At 33.7% G+C, this 14,565-nt stretch overlaps 1 protein-coding gene across 2 annotated transcripts in view; it reads right to left on the minus strand.

Annotated features, from left to right (window-relative positions):
• Positions 1-13,544: 13,544 nt before the first annotated feature.
• LOC114336833 (uncharacterized) overlaps positions 13,545-14,565 on the minus strand; it is a 63,976-nt gene continuing 62,955 nt past the window's right edge. For both annotated transcript variants that reach the window (XM_028287216.2, XM_028287217.2), the window contains exon 2: positions 13,545-14,083. In XM_028287216.2, coding sequence (XP_028143017.1) covers positions 13,697-14,083 — 387 coding nt within the window. In that variant the 3' untranslated portion in view covers positions 13,545-13,696. The remainder of the gene's footprint in view (positions 14,084-14,565) is intronic.

The raw sequence follows: 14,565 nt of genomic DNA on the forward strand, positions 1-14,565 counted from the left end.
AATTGGAGACCGTGGAAATATAAACGAAGCAGAGGAAGGCCACAAATGAGATGGGCAGATGATGTCAAGAATGTCACGTGGGCTCTAGGTGGATAACTGTAGCGACAGACAGAGAAGAATGGAAAAGGACTGGGGAGGCCTATGCCCAAAGAGAACCGAAGAAGGCTAATTAGATAGATAGATAGATCAGGACAATAATTGTAGTCATGAAAAGCGTTAATTAAAAGATGTAGCTACTAATACAAACAAGAAAATAATTCTAACAATAAAACACTGAAAACGTTTGCTTCCTATACTTCCACAAAATTTATTACAACTATGTGACTACAGCTGTTTCGGCAGAGTGCCTTTCTCAAGTGATATAGTTTACAATGTGTTTGCCTTTTTAAGTCTTTAACTGAAGAGGTTGAGGAGTGGGGAGCTGTTTGTCTCGAGTTGGTCATTCAGAATTATATCTGTATTTTTCAGTTTATTAATTTCCATAGATTCTAAAAAAGATAGCTTAAGGCCTTTATTTTGAATATGCAGAATTTGAAACTCTTCATTCATTGAAAGAATGATTATGATCTAGAAGGTGAAGTGCGTATGTAGAAGTGTCTGTTTTTCTATTGTTAAAAGCCCTTTTGTGTTCTGCTATCCGTTTGTCAAAAGTTCTGCCAGTTTGACCGATGTACGTTTTCGGACAGTCACCACAAGTTAGTTTGTACACACCACTTTGTAGTTGCTTTCTCTTTCGGCTTTTATTGTTCTTAATATATTTGCTTAAGTTGTTGTTAGTTCTGAAAGCTGGTGTTATTCCTTTCTTTTTATGTGTCTGGCTATTTTTGTTGTTAACTTGCCAGTATATGTGAGATAGCAGAAGGTACTGGGTTCTTTTTGTGGTGGTGGATACACTAAGTTCAGGGCTTTCTTATGGAGTTTTTGGTTTAAAATTTTGTTAACTATTTGTTCGTTATAGCCGTTGTTTACTGCTATTTGTTTAATGATGTTTAGTTCTATCTCGAAGTTATTTTTTGTCATGGGAATTTCTGTCAGTCTATGTATCATTCTATGGTAGGCTGCTAATTTGTGTTGTGTAGGATGGGATGATGAATTGTGTATAGTTGTGTCAGTGCAAAATAGCAGTGTGCAAATTGCAGTAAAAAACGGCTATAACGAACAAACAGTTAACAAAATTTTAAACCAAAAACTCCATAAGAAAGCCCTGAACTTAGTGTATCCACCACCACAAAAAGAACCCAGTACCTTCTACTCTCTCACATATACTGGCAAGATAACAACAAAAATAGCCAGATACATAAAAAAGAAAGGAACAACACCAGCTTTCAGAACTAACAACAATTTAAGAAAATATATTAAGAACAATAAAAGCCGAAAGGAGAAAGCAACTACAAAGTGGTGTGTACAAACTAACTTGTGGTGACTGTCCGAAAACGTACATCGGTCAAACTGGCAGAACTTTTGACAAACGGATAGCAGAACACAAAAGGGCTTTTAACAATAGAAAAACAGACACTTCTACATACGCACTTCACCTTCTAGATCATAATCATTCTTTCAATGAAAAGTTTCAAATTCTGCATATTCAAAATAAAGGCCGTAAGCTATCTTTTTTAGAATCTATGGAAATTAATAAACTGAAAAATACAGATATAATTCTGAATGACCAACTCGAGACAAACAGCTCCCCACTACTCAACCTCTTCAGTTAAAGACTTAAAAAGGCAAACGCATTGTAAACTATATCACATGAGAAAGGCACTCTGCCGAAACAGCTGTAGTCACATAGTTGTAATAAATTTTGTGGAAGTATAGGAAACAAACGTTTTCAGTGTTTTATTGTTAGAATGAACTTTCATCAAGTAACGGTCGAATCCATCAATTATTTAAAGAAAATAATTTCAGGCCACAAGAAATTAGCTTCAGGACAAGTTGAGTTTAAGAAATTTTAAAGATATAATTAATTACTTATTTATATCGGTTAACAAGTATGATTCATCAAACACAACGAAATTCTTGGCCATCTGTCAAAGTTAATGACCAACACACTAAAAGGTAATACCGCTATCGATTGTAAGTGATATTCACAGAAGCATACAAACTTTTTTCAGAAGTTCACTCTAGTTCATACCTATGAATAGCCCGGTGATTCAGCAGTTAATTTTAACCCTTACCTATATCGGAAAGCTTTTTATTTCACAATACTTCTAAATAAAGTATTAATCATCGATCCATTTACCTGGTTTGAGATCCATAACGAAGTATTAAAAGCAATTGTGGTTTCTATGACTAGCAGCTAGTCACTGTGTACCAATTATTTTCTTAATTATTTATATATTGGTAATTGGTATGTAAAGGGTGTACTTAAAAAAAAACAACGAAAAAAATGAATTTTATTTGGAAATGTTTATTATAGGTACAAAAGAACCATTCTTTGCAATTATTTCTTAAATAAAGGTAATTTCTTTTCACCCGTGTTGAGCTGCCCCCCCCCCCACTTGCAAAAATTAAAAAACAAATAGCCCTGATTTATGAGCTTTCATATTCCGCAAACTAAAAATTTTGAGCTCGTTCCACTGAGCAGGAATTTAATACTTTAATGGAGGGGGGGGGGCTGAGTCAGCTCCCCACTACTTAAAAATAGGAATATTGAATCGGTTTTTGCGGCAGAATTACGAGCTATTTATGAGCTCTTGACATTATATAGTTTAGATTTTTGAGCTCATCCCCTTCACCCCCAAGCAACCCTTTAATTGATTTATTAACTTAAGCGAAAAATGCTGAGAAAACTTAAAATATATGGTATTGCGGATATAATTCCTATAGCTTATATACTCTAAGAATAAACTATTAAATCACGTGCATTTCGATTATTGAGCTACAACCCCTTCTCAAGAAAACCACCCTATCTTCCCGGCTTAAGAGAAAGTTGTACTTAAAATGCATTAAATTAATTATTTGGCGACTACATATCATTTAATAATTTATAAGTTCCCAAATTACGCGCATTTAGATCAGTAAATTGCAATTTATTTTGTATAGTGCAGTCACTGAAGGTAAAAATCAACGATTACCTTCAATTTCGGTGAACCTTCATCGATTTACACGAAAATTGGTCAGTGGTTAGAGGATACCTCAAGAAACAAAGGTGACAAGGTACCACATTGCGCCTTTACCCTGAGGGTGGATACCGCCCCTTCTCGGGGGTGAAAATTATTTTATAAAAAATAACTGCACAAATCTATAAAAAAGCAAATTATAAGCAAAATTTATTATATAAAGTTATTAAAATAAGTCAATACTTTTAAGTTATTAAAGATCAAAGATTTTAATTATTCGTGAAAAAAATGCATGTTTTGAAGCGGTTTTTCCTAAATCACTGAAAAACTGTAAGTTTTTACAAAAAAGTTAATAGTAGTTTAATTCGTATAGCTTATATTCTAAGAATAAACTCTTAATTGTTTTATTAATTTTTGCAAGTGGGGGAGGGGGGGGGGGGCAGCTCAACACTGGTTTTCTTTTCAAATGTTGACCGTGACTGCGGTAAAGGGTAAAGATGGTCCATTCTGAAGTTCCAGTTCTCGATGACGCGTTCGAGCATTTCTATTGTCATTTGACCAATGACTCGAGTACATAATATTGACCTCCAATGCTTCAATCGTAGCCGGTTTATTCGTGTAGACTTTGGGACTTTAGGTGGCTCCAAGGGACACAATCTAGAGGTGTGCTGTCACAGGATATAGGCGGCCAATTCACTCGTCCGAAGCATGAAATAAATTGCTCACTGAATCGTTCTCGCAGTAAAGCCAGTGGCGTGCTAGAACTTTTCAAGCGGCCCGGTGATTTTATAGAAAAGCGGCCTCCTATGCTCATTTTACCTTCTATTATCCGGATGTTCGTTATTTACAAAATAAAAAAAAACAAAAATATAAAATATTTTTAAAGCAAACATAAAAATTTGAAATGAAATAAAAATGTATACCATTCTTATTCAGTTGCAATGTGAAGGCAAAACTGTCTTATTTTTCACTTAGAACAGCGAGCGCAAGCCAGCACTCTAAATCGACGATTTTCGACTCTATTTGGAGTCATCATCAGAGAGGCGTAGGCCTGCTGCTTTCTGCCCCAAGTGGCCAATCTCCGAGGGCTTAAAACTTTTACTTCCATAAAAATTTGAATTCAATGATTTTTTTAAATGTCATATTTTTTATTTAAGTATAAGCAATCTTACAAATAATAAATGACATGTATGACAATATTCTATGTAGTAGGGCAGAAACCAAAATTTCTTCAATAAATATAATATGAATTTTATGCAATTAAGATAAAAGTAAAATAAAATTTTGAGAATTTTTGAATTATGTATGAAGTTGAATTTTACTAAATCAATTATAAAAGAGAGTACAAATACAAGTACTACACTGCACATACTTATTTTAACAATATTTAAAATGTTAATATGTACAACGCAATAATCTAAACATTCTTTTGCAATTATTTTATAAAATAATTACTTAACTCTCGATCAATAATTTCCGCAATAAAATTGATTTTTGAGCAAATTCGTCGATTATGTCATCATTTTTAAGCTCATACAAAGCTTCTTTTTCTATAGCCATTAGCATAAATGTTTCCAAGTGATCTTGTGTTAAAGTACTTCTGAACCGATTTTTTATGTATTTCAACGTTGAAAAGCTTCTTTCGCAAGATACTTGTATCTCACTGACATAGGCGTAACTAGGGGGGGTTTTGGGGGTTATAAAACCCCCCATTGGGATGTACTTTGAGCTCTATACGCTTAACACCATAGCCCTCAGAGACCTTCCAGTAGTTGTAACGCCCCCCCTTTCAGGTAGTTGTAACCCCCCCCCTTAGGATCATCCTGGTTACGCCTATGCTCACTGAAAGAGTTAATAATTGCTTATATACAATTTAAATTTGGATAACCACACTGATATAGTTGTACTTGCAGATAACAGTTGTAACAGCGTAACAACAGGCTATACAATCTTTACACTTTTTAGTACCACACAGAGGTGAAGTTTTCACGATATCAACAACATTGTCATTTGTTACTTCATGTTCATTATCACTTAGCTTAATAATATTATCCTTCATATTTTCTGTAGACTGAAGATATTCATCATTAACTCGATCTTCTATAATTTCAGTATTTTGCAAAATCCTATTTTTTTAATACAGTCCATTTATCAGCAAAATCCACGAGTTCTTTTCTAATATTGCAGTCGCAGATATGGTAGGATAAAAATTTCTTAATTTTTCAGTAAATGATTTAAATGCCGTTAAAGGTCTACAATTTTTTATTGTATCAAAATTTCTAGGATGTAGAGTGCTTATATCATTATAAAACGAATTGTTTTTCAAATTCGGTCAAAAATGTGCCAAGACTTTTTCCATTTTTTATTCTGCAGAGTACATACATATTTGAAGGAAATTGGAAAACCATAAATATGGTTACGGTGTACGTTAAAAAAATGCATTTTGTCGGCTTCCCATGGAACAATTTCCTTCATTCTTTTTTTGTTCCCAAGTAACTCGAGTAGAGCCATCGAACTAACGCATTATTAAATGTAAAACTTGCTTTTGTTTTGTTATAATAAATTAATTTATTTATTATAACACAAAATTTTAATTTGTTTAAATAAAAATTGTTTAAATAATTATACAGCTTTCAAATGAGAATATTTATATTTTTAACTTTAAAAGGTACACTTGTAGTAAGTTTATCTAAAAAAGCCTATAACTGGAAAAAATATGTAGTTTTCTGTTCTTATAAATAAATTAATCTATTATAACAAAACAAAAGCAAGTTTGACATTTAATAATGCGTTAGTTCGATGGCTCTACTCGAGTTATTAGGGAACAAAAAAAGAATGAAGGAAATTGCTCCATGGGAAGCCGAGAAAATGCATTTTTTTAACGTATACCGATTTCGAACTTTGAGGGTTACATTTTCTCAAACCTAATTTTTGATGGGAATTTTGCTCTTTTTGGCAATTTTCACACGTATTATCGATAGTTTTTATTATACTAATATATGTTATAAGTATTTTAAAGATATGAAAATTGGTGTGGAGAAAGAAGACAAAAATAAAAAGGTGATGGTTTGAAAATTATGATCCTGTTGTTTATATCTTTGCCACAAATTCCGGTCAACTTTGACCGGTTGTATCTCAGGAACCACTCGCAATAATTAAACGTTTTTTCTTTTAAAAGAAGCGTTCTGCCCCTGATGTTCGAATACCGTTTTCATAATTTAATTTAGTTTAATATTTCCCGAGATATTCTATTTGTTTATAAGCCAAAAAATTGTTTATAATTTTAAAATATTCCTGAGGCCGCTTAAATATTCCAATTTTAATTCTGTAAAGTACACTAGATACGTATAGTGTATTTTTATGAAAAAATCATAGTTATTCTTATGCACCATAATTATTGTCGTGATTATAGCGACCGTAAATTTTTAATTAACAATTCAATTGTTGCTAAACTGTTTATTCAATTTCCATCGGCTTTTGGAGTTATAATCTATACGAAAAGGGCTTTTACATTACCAAGTTATTTAATTATTGATTAACAATTACTTATCTAAAATTTTAGTTGAAAATTAAAGATTTTGTTGGAAAACCCCACTTTTTCCGGGGAAAGTTTTCGTCGAAGTGAATCGGGAAAAACACGTCTCTATGCAGAATTTAATTGCGGTGAATTTTTATTTGGGTGTTTTTGGTGTAAAGGTAAAATCTTTGGAGTTATAGAGCAAAAATTAAAAAAAAAACGATTTTCGGGCGCCATTTTGTTTATGAAAAAAGTAGCACACTATCTGCGGACTTTGCATACCTATATTATTAATACATACAATAATAAAATTCGATTCCAGCAATAAAATTGCTGGTAAATAACTTTTCCTTGTATTTTGCTAATTAGCCCAGAGTAATATAGGTTGTTTTGTGTATCAGAATTTCGTCCTTTTAGACCAAGGTATTTGGGAAAAAATAAATCGATGTTTAAATACAGCACCTATCGACTTACAACTTTTTGCATTATGTTCGGGATGACAATCCCGGGAAAAAAGTCTACAATAGAAAAATGGGTGGAAAATTGCATATAGTTCTCATAAAATTCATCAAAAACATGTCAAAATCAATATATGTATTAAGATCGCATCAGAACCGACCCCCCCCCCCCCCTCCCACCGAGCACCTGGTGCCAACAGTCACAGTTCCTGCTAAGACACCTCATCTGGATTTGAAAATAAGGTTGCTATTACATAGTAAATTTTTATTATAATTTTGTTCAATAAAATATCAATTAAATAAAATTATTAGAACTAATTGTAATGCAAAATGTAATTCCGTATAAGTTGGAACAAATTTTATATCAAAGTTAGTTGAAAATAAAAAATATTTTCAAGATAGTATATTATTGATATCATAAACTTTCTTGAAAGCAATATCGAATCCAGAAATTTTTTTTGGGGGTCATGGATCTTGAGGGTGATTTAATTACTTTTCTCTGATTCAAGGCCACTTAGTCTTACTACCCCTAGGATAAGTGGGTTTTCAATTATTTTTTGGATGGGCCTAAATTTTTTTTGTTTGACGGCTCTCGGTTTTTCATTTTTTTTTAGGATTATTGAATTAATATTTATTTTCGTCTGAGGGGGGGTCATGATCTCCTGTGACACCCCCTTGGATCCACCACTGCTTGAAAGTGTACGATATAAATCTATATGAGGGGATCATATTTTAAATAATGAAAAATGGGTTATTTTGCACATAATTTACTATTTTAACTGCTGCGGTAATTCATGTTTTTATGAAGGTTTCTAAGATTTTTTTCTGCAAAGTTGAAAGAAAAAGCTTTCATATAAGACTAAGTTTTGACCCCTAATCTATTTAAATAAGTATAAATAAAGCTTGAAAAACAAAATTTCACAAAATTATTATTTGCGTTTATATAAACATTATACAAAATTGCAAAAAACGCGATTATTGCCGATAGAGTACCTATAATATAAAGATACCTACATGAAATTGTTGAAAGCCCGCAGAATATAGACTTGCATATATCTTGCGAGAACCTTCCAAAAGAGGAGATAATAACAGCTATCAAATCTCTGAAAAATAACTAGTCAACTAGTACGTTTTGTGTTTCATGCAAAACGTACGACAAAACGTACGTTTTGTGAAGTGTATAACAAGAAATGAAATGAATCGAAATGAAATCCAAGGTCAGATCGAAAATATGATGGGAAAAGCATAAGCGCCGGACTCCACTTACGATTTGTAGTCGCGCGATTGTTTTTTCTCGAAGATTGAACACATGGTTTGAAACATTTGACAAAACGTACGTTTTTTCGTAGGTTTTGCATGACACACAAAACGTACAATAAGACGTAGCGTGAAAACGACCCTTAACTGCTGAAATTTTGCTCCCGTAATCCGAGAGCTGTAGGAAACAAACCGTATTCCAGCGGACTGGAAAAAGGTAACATTATTAAGTTTCCAAAAAAAGGCAACCTCATACTGTGCAAAAATTGGATAGGAATAACTTGAGAGGAATAATTGGAGAGGAATCACCTTGGTTACCACCATAAATAAAATTTTCACGACTATAATAACTAAAATATTACCAAACGAGGTTGAGTTTCGAGCTAATCAAGCAGGATTTAGACCCGAATCTTCTTGTATAGATCACATTAATACTGTAAGGGTAATACTGGAACAATCGATTGAATGGAACACACTCCTATACATGTTTTTCTTAATTTCGAGCGTGCCTTTGACCGCTTATCTCATGCTGCTGTATGGAAAATTTTAGAGCTAAGGAACATCGCGCATACAATAATTTTCATTACAAAGTCACTGTACACTGAGGCGAAATGCAGCATGACATACAATGGGATCAACAGTGACGAATTTGACGCACGTTTGACATGGATGCGTGCTTTCTCCGTTTCTTTTTAACATAGCTGTAGACTATGATTCGAAGAGAGAGAAGCCACTGGTCAATACAAGAGGAGAAACACACACCTCATCATAAATAAAGACGAGAATTTGGCGACGACAGTCAAGGAGAAGTTGGTGACCTGGAAAATGTACATCGAAGAACTCTTCTGGGACTACCGAGGCAACCTTTCAGAAATAAATTGCATGACAGAGCCGTCAATACTAGAAAGCGAGGTGAAAGAGGCTTTAAAACAGTCTAAGAATGGTAAAGCCACAGGTCCGGACGAAATACCCGTCGAACTTATTAAGATGATGAATGAAGTAAGTAAGCACGAAGGAGTTAACTGAACTGTTCAACGCCATATACGACTCAGGTAATATCCCAGAGGAATGGCTATTGTCAACGTTTGTAACAATACCAAAAAAGACTTCCGGACTATCAGCCTTAGAGTCATGCACTTAAGATTTTTCTTAAAATCATACATGCCAGAATTTACAAGAAATTCGAGGAAAATATCGGTGAAATGCAATTTGGATTCCGCGATTCCATGGGTACACGTGAAGCACTTTTCACCTTACAATTTCTACTTCAGAGATGCCGCGATGTTAATTGTGATGTCTATGCTTGTTTTATTGACTACGCCAAGGCATTTGACCGTTGCCAGCACCAGAAGATGGTAACCGCCCTACAAAGAGTAGGATTAGATGAGAAGGACATTCGGATCATTATGAATTTATACTGGAACCAGCGTGCTCAAGTCAAGGTCGAAGACCAGTTGACCGACCAAGTGAAGATCATGCGAGGAGTAAGGCAGGGCTATGTGCTCTCGCCGACTCTTTTCAATAAATACTCTGAGGAAATTTTTACTGAAGCCCTCACAAACCTAGAGATGGGAATCCGAGTGAACGGTGAATACATCAATAATATCCGCTACGCCGATGACACTGTATTACTAGCAACCAGCCTAAATGATCTACAGGCCTTACTAGACCGTGTGAGAACTGTGAGCGTAACATACGGACTGAACCTTAATATTAAGAAAACTAAATTCATGGTTGTCAGCCGTGTAAATTTAGATCCCGGGGCACTAATGGCAGATAGCGAAGAGATCCAGAGAGTCGACAGATTCACTTACCTCGGAACTACCCTCAACTCACAATGGGACCACGCTCAAGAGATTAGATCCAGAATTGAAATGGCACGGTCTACATTTATCAAGCTGAGATCCTTGCTGTGCTGCAGCGATCTCAGTTTGGGAACCAAGACGCGGATAGTGAGGTGCTACATTTTTCCAGTGCTACTGTATGGAGTTGAAGCCTGGACACTGACGCAAGCCACTGAAAAGCCTTCGAGATGTGGATCTACAGGAGGATACTAAAAATATCTTATGTGGACCATGTCACCAACATTGAGGTCCTACAGCGCACGACAAAAGAAAAAGAAGTGCTCAATTTAGTAAAACAACGTAACCTTTAGTACCTTCGCCACGTGATGCGAAACGAAGAAAAATATCGAGTTCTTCAACTCGTCATGCAGGGCAAAGTATTTTGCAGGAGATGACCGGGACGCCGTCGTATCTCGTGGTTGAAAAACCTCCGACAATGGTTTGGGATAAGCTCCGCGGAGCTGTTTCGCAGAGCAGTCAACAAAACAATGATAGCCTTGATGATCGCCAACATCCGGACCAAATAAGGCACTGAAGAAGAAGAAGTAGACTATGTTTTCTCCAAACTAGACTCCAACACAAGAGTGATACAATGGGCGATAACCACACGTGTAAGCGATCTAGAATACGCCGTCAACATCTGCCTATTAGGACAAAAGTTCAAAGATGTAGCTGACCAATTGGAAACACTTTTCACTGAAGCCAATAAAATAAGTTTCAAAATAAATATTAGTAAAACCAAATCCATGAAAATAAATGCAAGAAACAACACTGTATTTACTATAAACAGCATGCAGATTGAAAATGTGGAAAACTTTACGTATCTTGGAAGTGTCATAACAGAAAGCGGAGGTACAGAAGACAAAATTTGTATGAGGATACGAAAAGATCAACAAGCATTCAACATGCTGAATCCTGTTTGGAGGTCTGAGGAGTATACTACAAAGACAAAGATCCGAATATTCCAGTCAAATGTCATGTCTGTTCTACTCTACGGATGTGAAACCTGGGAAGTGACAATAAACCTTTACAGACAAACTGCAAGTCTTTGTTAATATGTAGTCTAGGAAGATTATCAAAGAATAGGCCATTTTTGCGAAAACTTACTTACCAGCAATTTTATTGCTGGAATTGCAGGAATCGAATGCAAAGTCCGCAGATAGTGTGCTACTTTTTTTATAAACAAAATGGCGCCGGAAAATCGTGTTTTTTTTTCAATTTTTGCTCTATATATATATAACTCCAAAGATTTGAACTTTACACCAAAAACACCCAAATAAAAATTCACCGTAATTAAATTCTGCATAAAGGCGAGTCTTTCCCGATTTACTTCGCCGAAAACTTTTCCCGGAAAATGCAAGTTTTTCCAACAAAATCTTTAATTTTCAACTAAAATTTTAGATAAGTAATTGTTTATCAATAATTAAATAACTTGGTAATATAAAAGCTCTTTGTGTATAGATTATAACTCCAGAAGCCGATGGAAATTGAATGAAAAGTTTAGCAACAATAATTGAAATGTTAATTAAAAATTTACGGTCGCTATAATAACCACAATAATTATGATACATAAGAATAACTATGATTTTTGTATAAAAAGACACTGTACCTACCTATCTAATGTACTTCACAGAATTGAAATTATACTATTTAAGCGGCCTCAGGAATATTTTAAAATTATAAACAATCTTTTGGCTTATAAACAAATAGAATATCTCGGGAAATATTACATTAAATTAAATCATGAAAACTGTATTGGAAAAAAAGCAGGAGAGTGCTTCTTTAAAAAAAAAAACGTTTAATTGTGATGAGTGGTTCCTGAGATACAACCGGTAAAAGTTGACCGGCATTTACGGCTAAGATATAAACAACAGGATCATAATTTTAAACCATCACCTTTTTATTTTGGTCCTCTTTCTCCACACCAATTTTCATATCTTTAAAGTACTCATAACATATTCTATTATAGTCGAGCTCTAGTCGAGTTACTTGAAAACAAAAAAAGAATGAAGAAAATTGCTCCATGGGAAGCCGAGAAAATGCATTTTTTAACGTATACCGATTTTGAACTTTGATATTACATTTCCTCCAATCTAATTTTTGATTGGCATTTTGCTATTTTTGGCAATTTTCACTCGTAATATTGATAGTTTTTATTATAATAACATATGTTATGAGTATTTTAAGATATAAAAATTAGTGTGAAGAAAGAGGACAAAAATTAAAAGGTGACGGTTCAAAAATTATAATCCTATTGTTTATATCTTTGACGTAAATGCCGGTCAACTTTGACCGGTTGTATCTCAGGAACCACTTATCACAATTAAACGTATTTTCTTTTGAAAGAAGCGTCCTGCCGCTTTTTTTCCAATACCATTTTCACGATTTAATTTAATTTAAAATTTCACAAAATATTCTATTTGTTTATAAGCCAAAAATTTAAAATATTCCTGAGGCCGCTTAAATAGTCCAATTTCAATTCTGTAAAATACATTAGATAGGTACAGTGTCTTTTAATAAAAAAATTATAGTTATTCTTATGTATCATAATTATTGTGATTATTATAGCTACCGTAAAATTTTAATTAACAATTCAATTGTTGCTAAACTGTTTCTTCAATTTCCATCGGCTTCTGGAATTATAATCTATTCGAAAAGAGCTTTTATAGTACCAAGTTATTTAATTATTGATAAACAATTACTTATCTAAAATTTTAGTTGAAAATTAAAGATTTTGTTGGAAAAACCCGCATTTTCCGGGGAAAATTTTCGTCAAAGTAAATCGGGAAAAACACGTCTCTATGCAGAATTTAATTACGGTGAATTTTTGTTTGGGTGTTTTTGGTATAAAGTTAAAATTTTTGGAGTTATAGAGCAAACATTAAAAAAAACACGATTTTCGGGCGCCATTTTGTTTATAAAAACAGTAGCACAGTATCTGCGGATTTTGCATACCTATATTATTAATATATACAATCACAAGATTCGATTCCAGCAATAAAATTGCTGGTAAATAACTTTTCCTTGTATTTTGCTAATTAGCCCAGAATATAATAAATCTTTACGAATAATTGTTCGTATTTTTTTGTCTAACATCATCAGAAATGAAGATATATAATACACCTGATCGAAGAACAGAGGGTAGAAAATGAATGAAAGCCCAGAAAGTGGGGTTGAATGGGTCACACACTCCGGAAAAATAGCTTCAGTATTGTAAGGACTGCCCTAGATTGGAATCCCTAAGGAAAAAAGAGGTCGCCTAGCACAAACTTGAAAAATATCCATCATAGATAAAAAGTCAAGGAAAGTCTTGGAAGAGGTGAAGGCCTTAGCGGAAAATAGAACCCGACAGTGCGTTTTCACTGAAGTCTTTTACCTTTCACATTACGGTAAAAACCTTCATAAAAACATGAATTAGCGCAGAAGTTAAAGAAGTAAATTGTGTGATCCCCTTATATAAATTATATACTTTCTGGAAAATATCTTTTGTTTTCACTATACTGTGATATAAAATGTATTCCAATGATTTATATATTTTGATTTTATTTTATTTGATCAGGCTTAAGGTATTAATATGTGTTTGTCTCTGCAAGATTCAAAAAAGAAAGCTTTATACTCTGGAGTAAATAGGGAATGACTAGGCGGTTTACATATCTTCAAAATTTTCTCTATGTTTTCTTTTGAACGATCGGAATCTCCATGTAGAGTTGTGTAAAATCTGCGAACTCTGTCTTCAATTAAATCACCAGTTTCTGACATAAGACCTAGTCTGGTATTATAACAAAGGAAAATGGCACCTAGGTACTCCTCGTCTTTCTTTTTTACTTGTTCAAATCCTTTTATACTAAGGTAACTCGGTAATTTACCGAACTTATGCTGACACGTGTTTAAATGTTCTTTCACTTTCTTCAGTTCCTCTTTTAACTTTTGGTCTCTGTCAGTATCAGCCTGCAACAATTTATTAACATTATGATCAAAATCAGTGAAGATAATTAAATACAATGCAAAAGATGGAAGACATATTAATGCAGGGATTCGTTAAAGACAACCGTAATAAAATTCCGTGTGATGTTTAACAGTTTTAATTAATAAAATAGATAACTAAATTATAGATACTATTAAATTGACGAAATCTAAAAGTGTGTAATTGCGACTAAAATTTTACGAGTTCTCACAAAAGAAAATGTCTTTGAAACAATCGCATTTATCTACTTAATATATGACCGGCTTGTCAATATATAAGTACGTCTTAAACCTCGTCTTTTCGTTTGTCCTAAATACAACCTCTTTCCTTCGAAACTAAAAATCGACTGACGCTCGCCTCCCTACGCTAAAACAAATTCCCTTAATACCTCTAATCTCCTTTTTCCCGTTTTAAGCTATTAATATCGGATCAAAGTATATACCGACTTTTCCCAATAAACTAAAAC

Source organism: Diabrotica virgifera, chromosome 6, assembly GCF_917563875.1.
Source record: "Diabrotica virgifera virgifera chromosome 6, PGI_DIABVI_V3a".
Taxonomy (NCBI): domain Eukaryota; kingdom Metazoa; phylum Arthropoda; class Insecta; order Coleoptera; family Chrysomelidae; genus Diabrotica; species Diabrotica virgifera.